The sequence below is a fragment of the Dipteris shenzhenensis genome, chromosome 32, assembly GCF_047967505.1.
Source record: "Dipteris shenzhenensis isolate YYH24624 ecotype China chromosome 32, Dip_SZ_1.0, whole genome shotgun sequence".
Classification (NCBI taxonomy): domain Eukaryota; kingdom Viridiplantae; phylum Streptophyta; class Polypodiopsida; order Gleicheniales; family Dipteridaceae; genus Dipteris; species Dipteris shenzhenensis.
In genome coordinates this window covers 37,460,328-37,478,085 of record NC_141627.1, presented here as the reverse complement: position 1 = coordinate 37,478,085, position 17,758 = coordinate 37,460,328, and the positions used below count along the sequence as shown (strand labels likewise).

At 44.9% G+C, this 17,758-nt stretch overlaps 1 protein-coding gene across 1 annotated transcript in view; it reads right to left on the bottom strand.

Moving 5' to 3' along the window:
* The window catches only part of LOC147880698 (AP-2 complex subunit alpha-1-like), a 41,405-nt gene extending 23,944 nt beyond the window's left edge, over positions 1-17,461 (bottom strand). Inside the window, exons 1-2 of the mRNA XM_087370500.1 lie at positions 17,106-17,461; positions 6,455-6,586 (exon numbers count right to left, since the gene is read on the bottom strand). Of these exons, the coding sequence (XP_087226626.1) occupies positions 6,455-6,586; positions 17,106-17,237 (264 nt within the window). The 5' untranslated portion in view covers positions 17,238-17,461. The remainder of the gene's footprint in view (positions 1-6,454; positions 6,587-17,105) is intronic.
* Between the last annotated feature and the right edge of the window lie 297 nt (positions 17,462-17,758).

Here is a 17,758-nt window from a genome sequence, read left to right as displayed (position 1 = left end):
AGGTCTGGGCATAAGAGATTACCAAGGTTGGCACTGGAGTCATCTATACGACTAGCTGAGCATGCGGTTCGCATGGCCCGGTACACTCGCATATACAAATTAGGGTATTCAGATGGACCATCTCCCCCCCCTCCCCCTTCAATATAGCTTGGATGCCCCTAATCCCTTGGTCCTAAGGATGAGATCAACCGCATTATACGGTTGGACCTACTCCAGCTTCATATGTCACAAACTTAGGGAGGGGACCAAGAGTTCCCTGACTACTTCCTGAAGGTGTCGGAGGATGGAGTGATTATCAGACCCCAGTATCTAGAGGATAGGCGAGTCTCACATGTTAGAAACATGGTGTGAGTGAGAGAGACAGATAGGCTAGCGAGTGAAAAAGTGATACTCAAATGAAGACATAATGAAGGCTTTCATTCATTCATCAAGTATGACATGACAAGTGAAGTACATACCTTTATATAGGCTACACACTTACACACTAGCACCAAGTGCATATGGGATAAGTCCCATAGTGACACGTGGCACTCACACATGACTCACACACACGAACTAGTACTAGATCTCCTAGTACTACACATCAACACATCACACCACCACACTCTTTGGCTATGATATCTCCAACACCCCCCTTTAAAGCAAAGAGTGTGAGACCCAACGCGCAAAGAGTAGACCGATCCCCCCTCCACCGCAATTCTGCAAAAAGCAAGTCCAACTATCCAAGACCTCCTGTGTGATAGTGATTCTCAGTCAACTTGCGACCAGCAAGGGCAACCCTCACTCGTCACCCCCTCTTACTCTGAACTGGGTGGTCAATACCATCAAACCAAAGTAAAAGACAATACCTTCATTTTTGGGGGACAACCTAGGGCAAAGTACCTCTTATTGACTCCAAATACATTCAATTTAGAGAGACAACTCAAGGATGAGAACCTTTATTGACTCAACACAAACACACATAGCATAGAGGGCCTAGAAAGCCCAATCCGTGCCGTATGGGTCCTCAAGAGAGAGGCCGTGAACCTCTATTGTAGCTGCATGTATCTCCTCAGGGGGCTCTGCAGGTTCAACTTGTTCTTCACCAAGGAGATTAGCATGGTGCTTCTCTTATATCTGTTCCTTCTTGTTGAAAAGACCTATCAGGGCAATGGCCTTTGCATTCTGCTGCTTCCAAACCCTTTGGTGTTGCTGGTCAAGTAATTCAGCTTTCTCATCCTCAACAAAATCACAAATACCTTCACGCATAAGGAGCAGCTGCATCTTGGTTTGCCATGTGGGGAAACCTTCCCCTTTGAACTTCTCCATGAGCAAAGAGCTGGAGGACAATGAAGTCATGATGGCAAAGACCTTGATGGAGGCGGACAGCAAGCTAAGATGAAGGACCAGCAAAGGAATGAGCTGGTCTCGGGCAGATATAGGTAATGCCTCAAAATGCAAAACTGAGTGAATCCAAGTGAAATAACAGCAAGTAGCCACCCTGAAGTGCAAGCATGAGCCAATAGAAGAGTGCATTTGGGGGTGAGAACTGCTCAAGGTGCTGTAGCAGAACTGAAAGCCTCCAAAATCCTCAAAACAGCTGAGCAGGGTCTTCCAAAATGCAAAGCAGCTCCCTAGAACAGCTCTGGGATGATATAGCAAGAGGCTCTGCTGAAGAACGACTCGTCTAGATGAATTAAAGGCTAGGAGCAACCTCGAAAGTGCTCTGTTGAAGGCGATTCTGCAGCAGCAACTCCAAAACAGTTCAAAAATGCAAGAGCAGCTCCAAGACATGTCGAAAAGGCCTCCAGAATTGACGAAAATGTGCAGCCAATACCCCACGGGTGATTGTCTCTGCTGCAACAGCCCTAAAAATGGGGATGGAAAAGCATGTCGACCAGCAGGCTGTAGAGAGGCTAAATGGGCAGAAATGAACACAAGAAGCTGCAAAACAGAGGCGAAATGAGGGCAGCTCTGCAGAAACCCTAAACGGGTAGAAGGCAGCTGAAAAGATATGGAAATGAGACGGAACTGAGGCGGAAAAGAGAAGAGTTAAGGCGGCTGCAGGAAGGAAGAGGCTGAGCTGGAGATGCAAAGGGTGATTGACTAGGGATAATGAATCCCTTATCCAAAAGCTCCTGGATCTGCCTGGCTACCTCCTCTTTTCCCATTTTGGACAACCTATATGGAGCCTTCTTGAAAGGTCTAGATCCCTCTTCTACTGAATATACCCTGATATTGCATCAGCAATTCCAGCATGTCTTCACCATGCACCTTGAACATCTTACCAGACTTTTGAGTGTTCTCTTCCTCAAGCTTCAGGGCAAAATATAAACTTCCTTTTTGAGAAGCCTCCTGAGTTGCTTGGCTGATATCATCTGCAATTTCTGAGATGGAATTCCAGGTAGGCAAACCTCCTTGCCCATGTCTAGGAAGACCATGGTCATGTCCTACAAATTCATTGTAAACCTTCCTAGGGTCCTGAGCCAATCACAGGCAAGTATTATATTATGTCAATAGTCCCCAAATCCAAAGCAAAGAGATCAACAGTACATGAGTATTCTGAGGAGAGCTTAATAGTAACATTGGTAAAGGTGCCATTAGCCACTTCTACATTTAGGCTGTGAGGTAAGTCATCCACTGGCAGCCTCAAGGAATGGATAGACTTTGAGTTTATGAAGCTATGAGAGCTTCCACTATCCACTAGACTGTAGTCATCTCTGCTCTTTATCTGGCCCTCTTTATCTGGCCCTTAATCCTCAAGGTTGTAGGGCTGCTCATTCCCTTCAAGGTATGGGTGGATATGGAATACAACTTTGGCTGGGTGTCCAACAAAACCTCCTCATCACTTACAGACCCATTACCATCAGCATCCCTGCAAGGGCCACAGCAATCAAAAGAGGCCTCAAGATGGTAGGAACTAGGATGACCTGCTGATTGCAGAGGAGTTGTGTATCTGCTGTGAGGAATAAGGCATCAAATTCAGAATCTAGAGCCATTTAAAGCTCTCAGTTCACCATGGAAATGTCCACCTGGATTCAAGACATGATTCTCATCCAGTACTTCATCATTTCTTTGAGCCTCCTGCCCACAATCATGGAATTCCTCTGCATCTTCTGAGGAAAACAACTCATTTTCAGAATCTGAGATTAAAATGATCATGCTCAACTTACCTGGAGTTGACGTGGCCTTAATAACTTTTTATGGTCTACGCTTCACTTCTCTCCACATCTGGAACAGAGCCCCTTCTTCCTCCTCTTATCCATTAGAGAGTGGGAGAATTGCTTATGAGCCTCCTTCCTATCCTTGTCACTTTCTGAAAGTCTATCTGCAGATTTAGGTTCCTTGCCCAACGTATTAGCCTTTTTTGGAATTACCTTACCTGAGGTCCCATAAATTGGTGGAGAGGGCTTGGTACCCACTGCCCAGATAAAATTTCTGCTCACCCATGATCTTTCTCCCACTATAATCCACAGTAGATGGCTTTTGGAAGGTTCCGATTCCAATAGACTTCTCCCTAGGGTTGTATTTGGGCTCATATAGCTCAGCAAGGTGCATTGCCTCATCCCAAGACTTGGGTCTAGATGCCAAAACATCTGAGGCAATTGATGACTGCAATCCATGTATAAATCCAATCATCCTCTGCTTCTCATCTACCCCCATCACAAACAAGGAAAGCTTCCAAAACTGTTTGATGTAGAGTCTAACTGAAGCAGTTTGGACTAGGTCGTACCACTAACACATAAACTTATCAACAATTAGAGGGGAGAGGAATGTAATCACCATTTCATGTTTGAATTCTTCCCATGTGGCCATAGCAGGCCTAAGTCCACTGTCCGCCTCCTGAAGGTAATGCCTCTACCATGTGTAGGCATAATCCTCCAAATGTAGTACTGCAAACTGAATTTTGGCAGCCTCACTTCTTGGGCTTAATTTAAAGTAGCCTTCCAGCTTACTTGCAGGACATTCTTGTCCTTGTAGTCCTTGCCTAATCCTGACTCTTGTCCAATTTCCTTTTGAACATCACCTTGAGTAGCCTTCACAAACTGAGTAAAGGTAATGCCTTCTCTCACTAATTGGTTGTAGGCCAACAATTGCTCAGTCAAGAATTCACTTCTCTTCAGGGAGGCCTGATAAACTTTGGATGACACCATCAAGACCTGTCCCCTGGACTGGGCTGAACTCTGAACCTCTTTACTGAATTAGATTCCATGAGGCTACTGATTTTGGAGATTGTTGTGGATGTGACTTTCTAGCATCAGCCCCTGAATTCTTAAGTGAATCATCCCTGGCAATCTCCTTACCTTTGGCTCAAGCCTACTCCTCACTAGATTCACATCACTTCTCATGGTCCTCAACTGAGTGAAAGCATTGTCGAACTTGACCTTGGAGTCTCTTTCCACCCCTTCAACCCTCAGTTTGCTCCGTTTGTCCATCATTTGTCCATGCTGCTCCAACATGACTGCCATAAGACCTTCAAGATCCAACTTGTCCTTGTGGTGAGGGGACTTGGTAGGTGAATGGTTAGGGGATGTTGAAGATGGACTTGGCTCTTCTTGCACCTGGTCACTGGTCTGAGCATCCTCCATAAGTGCCATTGCTTCAACTTGACCCATTAATTGGACTTCTTCATACTCAGCCTCAGGTCTGAAGCCCTTGTAGCCTTGCCCTTCCTAGAATTAGATCCAGACCTCCTTGGGGCCATAGAATTAAATGGTCCAAGTCAATTGGCACTCAAAAACACTGTCTGCAACTATCTGAGAGTGTTGGAACAGTAAACTCTCTGTTTGGGCCTGATTTTGAACAGAAACACTTTCTGAGCCCTGTTTAGACCCTGTTTTTAACTCTGTGCAGAAAGAGTGATTATATGCACTGTTTGGGCTCAGATGCATTGTTTGAACAGGGAATGCTCTGCCATGGTACTGTTTAGAACTGATCTGTAATTATTACTGTCCAGGATAGAAAGAATGACTGCCACGTGGCAGATGCACAGCAGTTTGCCCTAATTCCCAGATTTGAGGGCGATTGCTTCAATTTAGGCATAGACAGGATAGAATAGAGCAATATAACACCTAGATCTGAAAAGACCCAATTTTCTAGGGTCTTTTAGCATAGGAAACCCTAAATTGTATTTGTTGGAACAAATTCCAAGGCAAATGATAGGGCAAATGAAATCCAATCAACATCAAACCTGGTACAGGTGTTCCCCCAGCTGAGGCGACTCAACACATGCCATCAAAACTGAATTTGGAGCTGTATTTGAGTAGATCACAGCAAATAAAGGCCTTTGGCAGTGCACTGTTTTCCTATCAATTTCTGGCTTCAAACTGGGAATTTCTCTGAGGTTTTTGAGGGCTAATGATCAGGAGATCATGCTGAACACACTGATATCAAAATCATTCAATCCTGAGCACCTTGGTATTTAGAACTGATCAGAGGCCGACACAAATTCAAAATCTATCTTGGTGATTATCTGCTGCGAATATTGAGGATCCAGGCTACATTTCTACGAGAACTGATTCGTTTTTTATTACAGATTCATTTTAGGGTTTCTGGTCCATTTTACAGCATACATTAGAGCACATGAAGTTCCCACGTTCACAAAAAAAAATTGAAGACTTTCACTAACTTTAAGAAATATTCCTCATGCTCTTTATTTTTAACCAGTTCATGAAGTAGCCAGCTATCTGATCAAGAGTAAAGGATGGAGACATGACAGCTGTTGTTACAACAACGAAACTTCAAAGGAAACTGGCCAACAAAATATTCTGGTGATACACACCGACAGCCACCTTCCCTAGCATAATGAATAAGCAGCATGAGATAAGGAAAAAATAATGCAACTGAGTACAAATGCATCCCCATGATATTAAAAAGCGTACATCCCCATGATATTAAAAAGCGTATACTTTGTGAGTGCTCTTCTGCCTGTACCCCAAGCAGTCACAAGAATGAAAGGCACAAGAATATCATTTGAGTGAGATTATTAAAATTGATATATCCGTTTAAAAAGTGACTAAAAAAGCCACAAGAACACCTAGGGGATTACATAAAAAACTAAAAACCCTGATAGGAGCATGGTTTATATATTAGACTACTCTGAGCGACTGGAAGATGGGAGCCAATCCTCCAAAGCTGATTTAATTTCAACCATATCCTTAAACTTCTGAACCACGGTAGAGGTAAATGTAGCCATCCTCGCTGTTCATGTCTACGATATGGCAAAAGGCATGGATAAATTCCTTATGCTTTATCATGGCACAGTCAAAACTTTCCAGGGTGATAAATTACTCTCTGGCTATTTAAAATGGAGTTTGTAAGTGAACTAATGGTCACGATAATGCATAATACTAAAAGAGATGTCAAAAGCCAGATGAAAAAAACTGACAAAAGAACCTGAAATGAAACCATTGTGAAATTTAGCCAGTCAACAACATCACACATGAGGGAGTCAAATTACAGAATATAGACCTACTTGCTTCTCTGCATATTTTGGAGCTGAGATCAGAGCCACAGTCTCCATATGACCAAAATCAACGTCATAGCCAAGCATATAAATGTACAGCATCTTCCACACATATTTTTTCTTCTCATATGGTGACAATCCCTGTCCAACACAAAACACATATGTTAACGGTCTTGAAAGCTCCAGAAATTTTGGAACAAGAAATATTAATTTTAACAAGTCAGGGATGAGGTGGGAGATAAGGCACAAACATTCAATACAGTAATTATTAGCCTGATAGCAAAGTTTTGTGCAAAAAAATCCCTGTTACTCTGTTCTTCTCTCACCCCTGGTTGGTGTAAATGGTTGCCCAGTCTCTTAAATGCATCAAACCAAACCACTGTGGTCAGACGACCTGGGAGGGTGAAGGAGATATTGGCCATGTGTAAGATAGCTGAGGGAGACCTCAAAGTGTGTAGCTGCATGAGATCTGATCTGATGACCTGGTTCCTCTCCTGTCCAGATAGGTGCAGGACAAGAAGGGGGTAATCTCTCCAGAAAAACAATCAAGAACAACCTCAATAGTCTTTCTCATACTCTTGAACTCATCCTTTGCTATTCAAGCAATCGCCAATACTCACACTCAATCATTCTGCATCACAGAACAACATCATTTGGGTAAAGGGAAATTGGCACCACAATCTGGGCCAAGGGTCACCCCTCTCCTCCAAGGACCAAGAGTATCAATAATCGTGGACAACCCATCAAAGTGAACACCAAACGGGGTTGGTGACAAAAGATGACCTTGCTTGAACCCTATGGTGCTAATGATCTCCTCCACTCGTCCTTTTGTTCTACACACCACCCCTGAGACTCTCATAGAGTGCAACCGCTATTAGAGTAGCATGGTTGGTTAGACACTTATGTCTTTTAGGTAAGACACTTTAGACACCTTTCTCTTTTTTCTCTTTTCTCTTTTCTCTTCTTTTTCTCTTTTTTCTTTTTTTGATTTTTTAAAAGTTGCTTTGTTTTTGGCAATCCCTAGATACTATAATATGATATGGCTTAGAGATTTCCTTTATACATGGCTATGAATGCTAGGACTCAGCACTTGGCCTACCTTTTGACTCTTAAGAACTCATATGCTCTCATTACTCACTTCTAGGTTTGTCTAGAGTCTATATTCTACATAGACATTGTCACATTGTTAGTACTCCTTGGCAGTTGCTCTCTTGCTAGTACTTATCAGGATGCGTTTAATGTTAATGCCTAAACTTTAACCTCTAAACATGTGAACCTTCAACGTTTATATGTTTGTAGGGCTGTAGCTCACAAATGTTGTCAAACTTAATGTAAAGTTTTACGCTTTCGAATCAATTCATTATTCATATACTAGTTGGTTGTATGTACTATGTACATTGCATATTGTAATTTATATATAAAATCTATATATTTGTATAGTTTTATATATTTTTAATAGATGATTTGTAATTTAAGAGAAAAGATATGTATAATGTGTCTTACACTTAAGACACTCAAGTCTGAAGGGTGTCTAATGTGCCATGTCTTGACTCTTAACATGTCTAACAACCATGTTAGATAGTCTCCCTACAAATGTAACTCCTAATCTCCTAATCAGGCAATCACAATGCACCATGTGAAAGACTCAAATGCCTTTCTAAGCTCTCACAAAACAACAATCTACCTTGTGAAGCTTTGCCTTATCCTCCAAAATAATCGCTCCAAGAGTAAAAATGTGGTCCCGCGTAAAGTACTTGTGGAGGAAACTTCCCTTCCCCATGCCCTTTGTCCCACTGTCCCTGCAATGTTATTCATATGTCTCTTAAGTACCACAATATCCATGACATAATCATGAGGCATTGTTTGGATCCATCCCCCCCCCCCTTTCCTTTTTTAAGGATGGGTTTGATAGAATGCTCTGAGAAAATCCCTTTTTAAAGCATAACTAAGTTGTCGTAATATAAGGGTTAAAGTCCCATCTGTTAGCCCCAGAATGAGGAGTTCAATTGGGCTTGGGACCTACAGCATGTTCATCGTTGAGTGTAGATTGTGCCACATGGGCTATTTAGGGGAATTAAGAGAGGCTGCCACGTGGGCAGCAAACATAATCCTTCTTCTTGTTATTTTAGGGCAGTAAATGAGGCCACCCTGGACACACACAAGGCTGGCAGAGCTGCAGCCATGTGGGCTGCTGTGGAGGGCTGCATAGGCCCTGGTACAGGCCCAGGTAACGGGCTGATGGGTTGGCATACAGCCAGCACAAGGCACCAACAGGGGGCCTTATAGAGGCCATAAAAAGGGAGCAGCACGTCAGGCTCATTTATAGAGTAGGTTGGCAGACCCTATTGTCTGATTTTACAGACTGGCCAGCCGGCACTCTGGGGGGAACACTTGAGCCCCTTGGTCAGGAGCAGTCCCTCATCCATCTGGGTCAGTCCTTGGTACTTAGTTCAGCAGGAAGGAAAGCACAAGTATGCAGGAGGGAGCAGGCTGAAGAGCTCACCCTCGAGCAAGCTACTGAAGCTGACAGGAGGCACAGGGCAGTTCGGAGTAGATCCTCTACAGAGGATGCAGCATACAAGGCTCATGGTGGTACCTTACCTCAGCAAAGTTTGCTGCAGGTGTTCATCCACTTTTGGAGCTCATTTTGTACAGATTTCTATTTCTATTTATGAGATCTACCGGGCTGTATATCTGAGTGTTCTCTCTCCCAGATATGCAATTCTTGTGTGTGCGCATGTCTTGATATGAGATACATGTGAGAGTTTATGTCATCTCATGTGCACTGAGAGAGCGCTTATTTGTGGGTGTGCACGCCAGACAGAAGTAGGATTCCTGATTCGTTTGGGGACTGATTCCGGCTGGATCTGAGGTATTTTTCCCATGACATGGGGCCAGACTGGAGCGGCCAAACAGGGCCAAACAGCTGCCTGGGTTGGTAAACCCTGGTCGGGTTAACCTGGCAGGGTCACCCAGGTTGGCTGACCTGGGTCGGGCCAACCGACCTGGCCAGGGTCAGTTGACCGACCCTGAGTCAGCTGGTATAGCCCCTGTGTCGGCCAGTTTACTGCCCTACTAATAGGGCCCTCCTCCCCTATCACTTGATATCACTTGGAGCATCTCTTCTCTCTTGTCTACCTCGGGCTGAGGATTATTTACCAGAATAAACAGTTACTATTGCCTTACTTCTGTGTCAATTTCTCTCTCTCTGTTCTGTATGCTTCCTGGCATGCAGTACTTTCACATGGTATCAGATGTCGAAGTCAAGAGGACCGGGAGAGCACGGAGCTCATGCAGGACGGGCTGTGTGACATAGATAAGGCAATTCAGCGATTGAAGAGCCTGAGAAAGGCGATTTGAGGCAGATGGAAAAGCAAGCTACTGCTGGATCACGTTGCAGAGAGCAGTGGACAGATCCTGGGCATTTTCAGACTGACGCCAGGTATTGTTTCGCCCCAAATGCGACCCACCATTACTGTATCGCACATAGATGAAACCATTGCCTGTGCCTTGAACAAGATCACGTAAAGATCCAGTTGGGGCTGACAGAGTTAGCTGCTGGAAGAGGTCGACTGTTCGGGACCACAGCAGCTATCGGAGGAGATTAATCAACCTTGGGGCTGAAGGCGTAACTGAGAGAGGCTGAAGGCACGGACAGCAAGAGGAGAAGCCTTCCCTCCTTTCCCTGCCCCTCCTTTTCCAGCCGCCTCCTCTAGGTTCTGTTCTTTATGCCTCTTCTTCTTCTCCGTCCAGAAGGCTGTTTGTTTCCAAGGTTCACCAGAGGTGTGTAAGCTTGGAGAAGTTCCATGGGACACCCATGTACGAGTAAGGAGGACAAGCTCGGAAGTCAAGGATACTGGATGCTGCCCTGGAGGATACTCTCCAAGAGGCGCTACAAAATTGGAAGGAGGACCGGGACTCCAAGGCACATTTTGCGTTGGTACACACCATTACCAAGGAGAACTCTCCGACAGTACAAGCGTTGACTAGTGCTTTTGACGTATGGTCTACACTGAAAAGATCTCTATGTGAGGGACTCTGCCATGCGAGCTATCACTTTGCATGGACAGCTATATAGTCTCGAGTCCCCCATGCCATGCAGCCGGTCTTAATGAAGGCTAAGGTCATCCATGACCAGCTTCTAGCAATGGGTGTTGCCTATCCTCGCTTCAGTTGGCAGCCCTTATCCTACAAAGCTTCCACTAGAGTACAATGGTTTCCCGAGCTCTGAGGTGCCGGGTCACGACAAGTCAGCTGGACTTTGATGACCTATACTTCCTTCTCTTAGAAGAGGAGTCGGTTCTCCCGTCTCAGGGAACGCTGAGGGTCACCCCTGGTGGTATTGAAGCTCTTTTGACAGTACATTACAAAGGACAGAGCAGGTGCTATTCATGTGGGAAGAGAGGGCATCTGGCCAAACATTGTCAGTCCAAGTGAAAATCTAAAGGCCAAAACATGTCACAAATTCGACTTTTGACCAATCAGGTGCTTCCAAGGCAGCAATTATTGCCGAGGAACACCAAACTGCACCGGCCTTCTAATATTAAGGGGAGACGCTGGCAGAGGTAAAGCTATGCAGCTATGGACCAGATATGTTCAAAGTTCATTGCTTGCGTTCAAGAGACTATGGACATTGTGTGTTCCGGGGTTCGTTGTTCAAGGTTCCTGGACGTGATGTGTTCACCAGGGGATATTGGGCATGGTCTGTTCCACAGCTCATCAATCTTCACTTGGAACTCAGTGCAGACTAGTATGCAAAATCAAAGCCAAGGAAATCTCATTTGCTATTCGAGGTGGCATTCTGCTTTGAGGATCCAAGCTATTAGGTGGTCTCTCCAAAGTGAATCCAGTATTCGCAGTGCTGGAGGGTCCATGATTGCATCTTCATCAGCTTGCTTCTTCAGATCATTTGTACACCATGAGCTACAAAGAGAGTGTTCGAGTTTATGGCATCTCATGTGTAGTGAGAGAGTGCTTATTTGTGGGTCTGTCCTTCCAGAAAAAAGTAGGATTTCTGATTCGTTTGGGACTGATTCCGACTGGATCTGAGGTGTTTTTCCATTGACATAGGGCCAGATTGGAGCAGCCAAATAGGGACAAACAGGCAGCTTGGGTACCAAGGTCAATTGACTAACCTTTGAGTCAGCTAGTATAGCTCCCAGGTCGGCCAGTTTATTACCCTATAATAGGGCCCTCCTCCCCTATCACTTGGTGTCACTTGGAGCATCTCTTCTCTCTTGTCTACCTTAGGTTGAGGATTGTTTACCAAAATACACAATTACTATTGCCTTATTTCCGTGTCAATATCTCTCTCTCTCTTCTGTATGCTTCCGCACATGCACTACTTTCTGTACAGTGGCATATCTTCCATAGTAGATGTCTTGTGTTCTTAGTTTGTGATCACAACGAATTGGTTTATCTACATGGTGTTTTAGCTTTGATGTGTGCTATAGACAAGTATAGCTCGGTTTTCCAACAAACATGTGGTTTCAAACTTAAAATGGTCCCCTACAAGATTGAAAAGCATCACTCCAAAATTGTCCCCTACAAGATTGACAAGCATCAACTCCACTAACCCATAGCAAGGACCAGCTATGACATCTTCATTGAAGCCATTGAAACATATGCTCTCACACATGTATACATATCCACACACCCACATGCATGAGCATCCTTTTATAAAAGAGTCTTTGTGCGAGATTTTTGTAGAACTCCGGTAGTGAATAGAAAATTTGCTGATGATGATTCATGAAGACTGAAAGTTAAAGAGATGGCTAACCAAGAAGTAGCCCGCCCTGCATTCTTTTCATCCAATATATGCTTGTGAAGACAGGAATATTTCGTTGTTTCATTTTAGTCTCTTCCAACAACATATCCTAAGCAACAGTGCTTAGAAAGGTTTAATTCAAGTAGTTATACATGAGTCTGCTTGGTGCTTGAAAAAGAGTCCCCTTAAGACATGTGAGCTTGAAATGGAAACAAATTCGAGAACTTATTTTAGAAACATTCCACCACCACATACATTTAAGAAACATTTCAGCTAAAATGCAATTTTCATAAGTACTTATAATTATGTGTTGAAAGAGAAAGCTGTCGACCAAACTCTAATGAGCAAGTATGTGGTATCCAAAGACATTCGATGCAACTCACCAGGAACGAGAGAGAAAGAGTACTATTGAGTTGTGAATTATCATTCCATTATGCAGGCGATGAACAGCCAGTGTAGAGAATTACAAACAAACCTCTTAGTCTGCACGATAGTCTGAGCTCGCTGCTCTGGACAAAGCATTCAAGCATGTGCACTTGTGAACCTGTGCATTGTCCTCTTCTCAAGAGAGTCCACCACATCCGGGTGTGGGCTTCTATATTTGTACCTGGGTCTCGGATTTCAAGCTTCCCCATGGCAGATTCAAGACATTCTCCTCGCTTGATTGCTGCCATGGTGTCCAGACTCCAAATCAAAGCAATTGAGACCCAGATGGTCATGTGCACTCCTCTTTACATGTGGATTTTGAGGGGTTGACATTTTTTCCCAGACTTAGCCTAAATAGTGTCCTTAACGGTCCGAAGCTTTGGGGTGTGCTCTAGATCTACTGGCACCGAATTTCATAGTGGAATGCCGGCCAAGGAGAGGCTCAGAGGATGTGATGTTGTGGCCTCAGTCAAGATCGCAACTCGAATGAGTCGCGGTACCTTGATAGGCTTCCTCCTTGGCTCGGGCCGCAGAGTCCATCGAGCAACTCGGTGGTAGCAATCTTGGTATCCATGAAAGGGGTCCTTGGTTGGGTGTGGCCGTCCAACTACCAAAGCTATGGGTCGACAACATGCTTGGGTGAGCATGTTGGGTCTTGGGAGGTACACATAGAGCCACTCTTCCTTGTATTGCTCAATGACATGCACCACGTCGTGAAGAATGATCCCGACTTCAGTTGTACCTACCTATCTCAATCAAGGTCAAAACAAGGGTACTTGATAGGCCTCGTTCTTGGCTAGGTCACGGAGTTCATCGAGCTGCTCTTCGAGGTAGCACTCTTTCTTGGTTATCAAACACAGTGGATCCACATGGACCTGCTCTCAATAAGTAACTTCTTGAGGTGCGTCAACACTTGGAAGAAGTACTCTAGCGATGTGGCTTTGCTTGCCTTGGGTAAGGTCTCTATCTTAGCTCGAAAGTGTTTCCTTGCCTCCTTAGCTTTGATGTGCTCTTGCTAGGCCAATCTTTTGTCTGTGTGCCTACTTGTCGTAAAGGCTAATGGAGACAAGCAAGAAGGTGAGGGGGATGACCTCATTTGGGATCACCTGTATCTCCATCTATGTAATGTTATTGATTCGTGGGTGCTAGCTCCAGATGCACAGGCCTGATAAGGATGCTCTTCTTTTCTAGAATGGCCTCCAAATGTCTCAACACTCTTTTGGAAGGGGTTGGGCCTACAAGTACTCATAAACCTTGATGCTAAGAAGTGGTTGAGCCAACATGATTCCTTGAGGCTCTACTTCATCTGTTGGAGCTGTTCGGTCCTTGGTGATTCGATTGCTTGGGCTAAAGCTCGGGCTCATATGTACCAAAGATGCTGATGTGATTCTCATGGTGGGTAGAAGGCTCCTTTTTTGTCAAGTCAACTTACATCAGCCCCTTGGTTTACCAATGGAGCTCTAGCTAGCGTGAGTTGATACAGCTCTTAGAGACGTGCTCCTAACTGGATCATGGGCCTTGCGAGTTCCCTACAGCAGCATCGGGGTCGTCAACGTCACTGAGGCAAGGTGGCTTCCGAGGGTGCTTGTCTGGGATGCAAAGGAATTATCTTAACCAAGTTTGTAACTCAGCCAGCATCTCGAATTTGTATGCCCATTCCACTTGGAGTGCCTTGAGTAGTGTTCACACTAAGGTGCATTCTTCAATGGGGGCGGTCACATCATGGGGTGGCGAGCATGTTGCGGCTTCAACTTCAAGTTGTTTGATTTGTTTGTTTTGCACCTTGCAATGTCCTCAGTATTTGGCAACTTCGGCCTCGATTATTATCTGGCGTCACAACTGGAAGGTTGTTCTTGAAAGACTTTCCATTCCAAGCGAAGGTTTGTCAATTCAGTAATTAGCTCGTTGAGCTTGAGCTCAACATTAGACTCTCAACGCTCAACTCAGATGTCATTGAAGCGAACTACTTGTGTGGGAACCCAATTGGTCGTGACACAATGCAGGATGTTGACAGCTTTTGACGCATTAACGGACAAGTCAGCCCACACTTCCTGCATCTAATTGGGGATGTGCCAACCTGGAAGAAAAAAATGATCTCTAACAAGATGCCAAATGAGTCGTCGCCTTAAACATCGACAACGGCCTGCATGGCTACCAGTTGATTTGACTAAGAGAGGGGAGCTGGACCTGCTTCAGGTGAGACCATCTTGGGTTTGGCCACGGGTGCCAAGTTATCACCTATTAGAGCTGAGGCAATGCCTAGTTGGTCTGTTTGTTGGGGAGGTGAGGGTGAGGGAATGGAAGCCATGCTTGCACCTGAGGAACTTGCTAGCACCTTGCTCATTGGAATCCTCGGTGTTGATGCTGATCGTTGGTGCTGCTTAGTGGCAGGTTCGATCTCGAGCAATGGCACTACACTAGAATGTTGATTCTTCTCTGTCAACAAAATCCAAGGGTTGTATAGCTGAGGTATGCTCGAAAGCCGATGGGAGTGGAGCAACAAGCCAAAGGACTAATTGCCCTACCAGTTTTTTTCGGAGCATAGATGTGCACCCAGTTTGCCGTGGGTTTGCCCATTGGCACCATCCTTAGGTTGATGCTAGAAGATGGAAGCTCAATCAACAGAATTGCCCTCTGATACTAAGGTATCTTTGCGATGAATCATCAAGGCTGTTCCCCACACTCTCCTTCATTTCAATGTACTCTGACAGAAAGCGATAGTGAGGTCTTACCTCTTCAGCAAGACCGTGACTGATGAAGTACCCTTGCCATGCTGAGCAGTTTCTTGGGTGAAATAGGCGGTCACATTGTGCTTGAAGACTGAAGTAGGCAACTGCAACACCTTGGTCACAAGTTTTAGCCTTCGTGTTGGTCACATTGCCATTGTCCAAAGCAATGGCTCTATTAGGCAGTTCATCATAGGTTCGGTTGGGGTACAGGATCTCCACCGACTAAAGATCCTTCAATGTGCCACTCAGAACCCAAGTCCTCATAATCTTGTCATTTGGATTGATGAGCACTCGCATTGCAGCACAAAGTCTTGGATTGACTGCAGCTTCTATTGCTATGGACTATTGAGTTTTGTTCTCGCATCTTCCTTGTTGACTTCTTGGTGAAACCGTAGGAGGACGGTGTCTCTAATCTATTCCCGGGAATCGGTTGGACAATCTTACAGCTGTTTTACTCAGGGTGCAAAGAATCTCAATTATTACACCCTGAGTAAAACTGTGGGATGTGGCTATTCGCCAAAGTTTGACTTTAATTAGCTTGCTTGTCTGTGCTGGTAGCTTGGGACAGAACAAGCTCCAACCTCTTGGGTGGCATCTGATGTGGCAGAGTCCTCCTCACTACCTGGTGCTGCCTTACCCAAAGCTCTCTCGGTCTTTCTTGCAGGGCTCCTCAGGCTCCCTTGGGCTCGAGCTTACTGGTATAGGATCACACGGGGTGTCCACCAGGGTTTCTGAGGCCGCACCCTCAATTGGAGTTGCCTTGGGCCTGCTGGTGCCAGCATGAATTTGAAGGCCTCTCTAAAGCTTGATATAAAGACAGACCAGAATTCAGGCTACAATGATTCTGAGGGTGACAGTCATTGTTTTAGTTCCTCGCAATAGAAAGATGTACAATAGATCTCTTTAATTTACAATTGACTGTTGTTGGCCCTTGTTTCACCGACTCCCTAAGGCAGTGAGCTGGGTTCTCTGGAAACAGGCTGGTTGAAAGCCAGTTTTTTCCTTTTGTTTTCTTTTACTATCAGCTCCACACGGATGGCTGATTTGTATGGTTGGTTTTTCAAGCATTAATAGATAATTCTTTTCAGCTTAACATTTGGTACTACACTACGCCCATCGAGAGGTTTTTGGAACTCAAAATCTTCAGTGATTTCTAACACGAAGAAAGATCCAAATCTTCCGCCTAAACAGCCTTTTTCTTCAACAAGGTAAACGAACGCTCATACAGTTATAGTCACTGTATTCATACGTCCAGATAATATCACCCGACAACTTAATCAGAACAACTTTTCTTTCGGAAAACGAAAGCTTCGCTGCCAAATAGAATGGGATTGTCTCGATCTAAAGCACTCGAAGGTTTTCAAGCCTGCCTGCTTGTGACTCGTGTTTCAACGAACCAAAAGTGTTCTTCAGCAAATTCAATCAGCAGAAGAACTGCAAACTCGAAGTCTATACTCTGAAATTCGACCATCTTTTAGGTTTGTCCCAACTTTGTCTTTGGTTCATCCTCTGCTTTAGAACACACAGTTTCGTGGACAGAAGATAGCACAATTTTGCATCCTTTGCCCTGAATGGGCACGTTTACAAAATGCGATCCAAAATATAAAATCCGAATTGCCTGCTTAAGTCCGGCCTCGGGATCCGATATCTACGAGGCAGCGCCCTCCCACGGAAACGTCAAAACGCATCACCGATTGGATAAAATGCACTTAGTGGGATTGGAGGAAAACAAGCTGACCTTCTCATTTTTAAATCGCGTGCGGATGTTAGCGAGCTCTTTGTCGACGCGGACGCGCTCCTGCTCTTTGTTCTGGCAATTGCGGATGTCACTGATGAAGACGGACAAGCCTCTCATACCAGAGAGGGCCATGGAGGACGAGATCGGAATCTATGACTGAGGAAGGGAGAGAAAGAGTGAGGAAATGGAAGGGAGAAAGCAATGCAAGGAAGGGAGGAGGGACGAGGGAAGGCAAAAACAGATGATGAGGAGGAGGAGGGATCGAGGAGAAATGGAGAGCTATGGCGAAAGGGAAGCCATGGTCTTGTGTGGAAGAAGAGCAGTCTTCTGTCAAAATGCAACTATTCAAATGACAGCTAAGATGAAGAAAAGCTTTGCACTCTAAACCATGCCTTAACCTTATTTTAATCCCATCCCGTCCCTTCTTAACCCCCTTCCCTCATCAATCTCTTTGTTTATCAATCTCTCTCTTCTTAACCCCACCTCCCGTAATTGGGCACCTCAACTGCCTGCCCTGTCGGAAAACCTCCTCACGAAACTGTGCGGGAAACAACCCCACCTAAGATGATTGGGCATTCGCCCACCTCAGCTGCCTGCCCATGTTGGGACACCTTCTCGCTACTTGTCAACGTAAGCCATAAGCAGATGTGCCC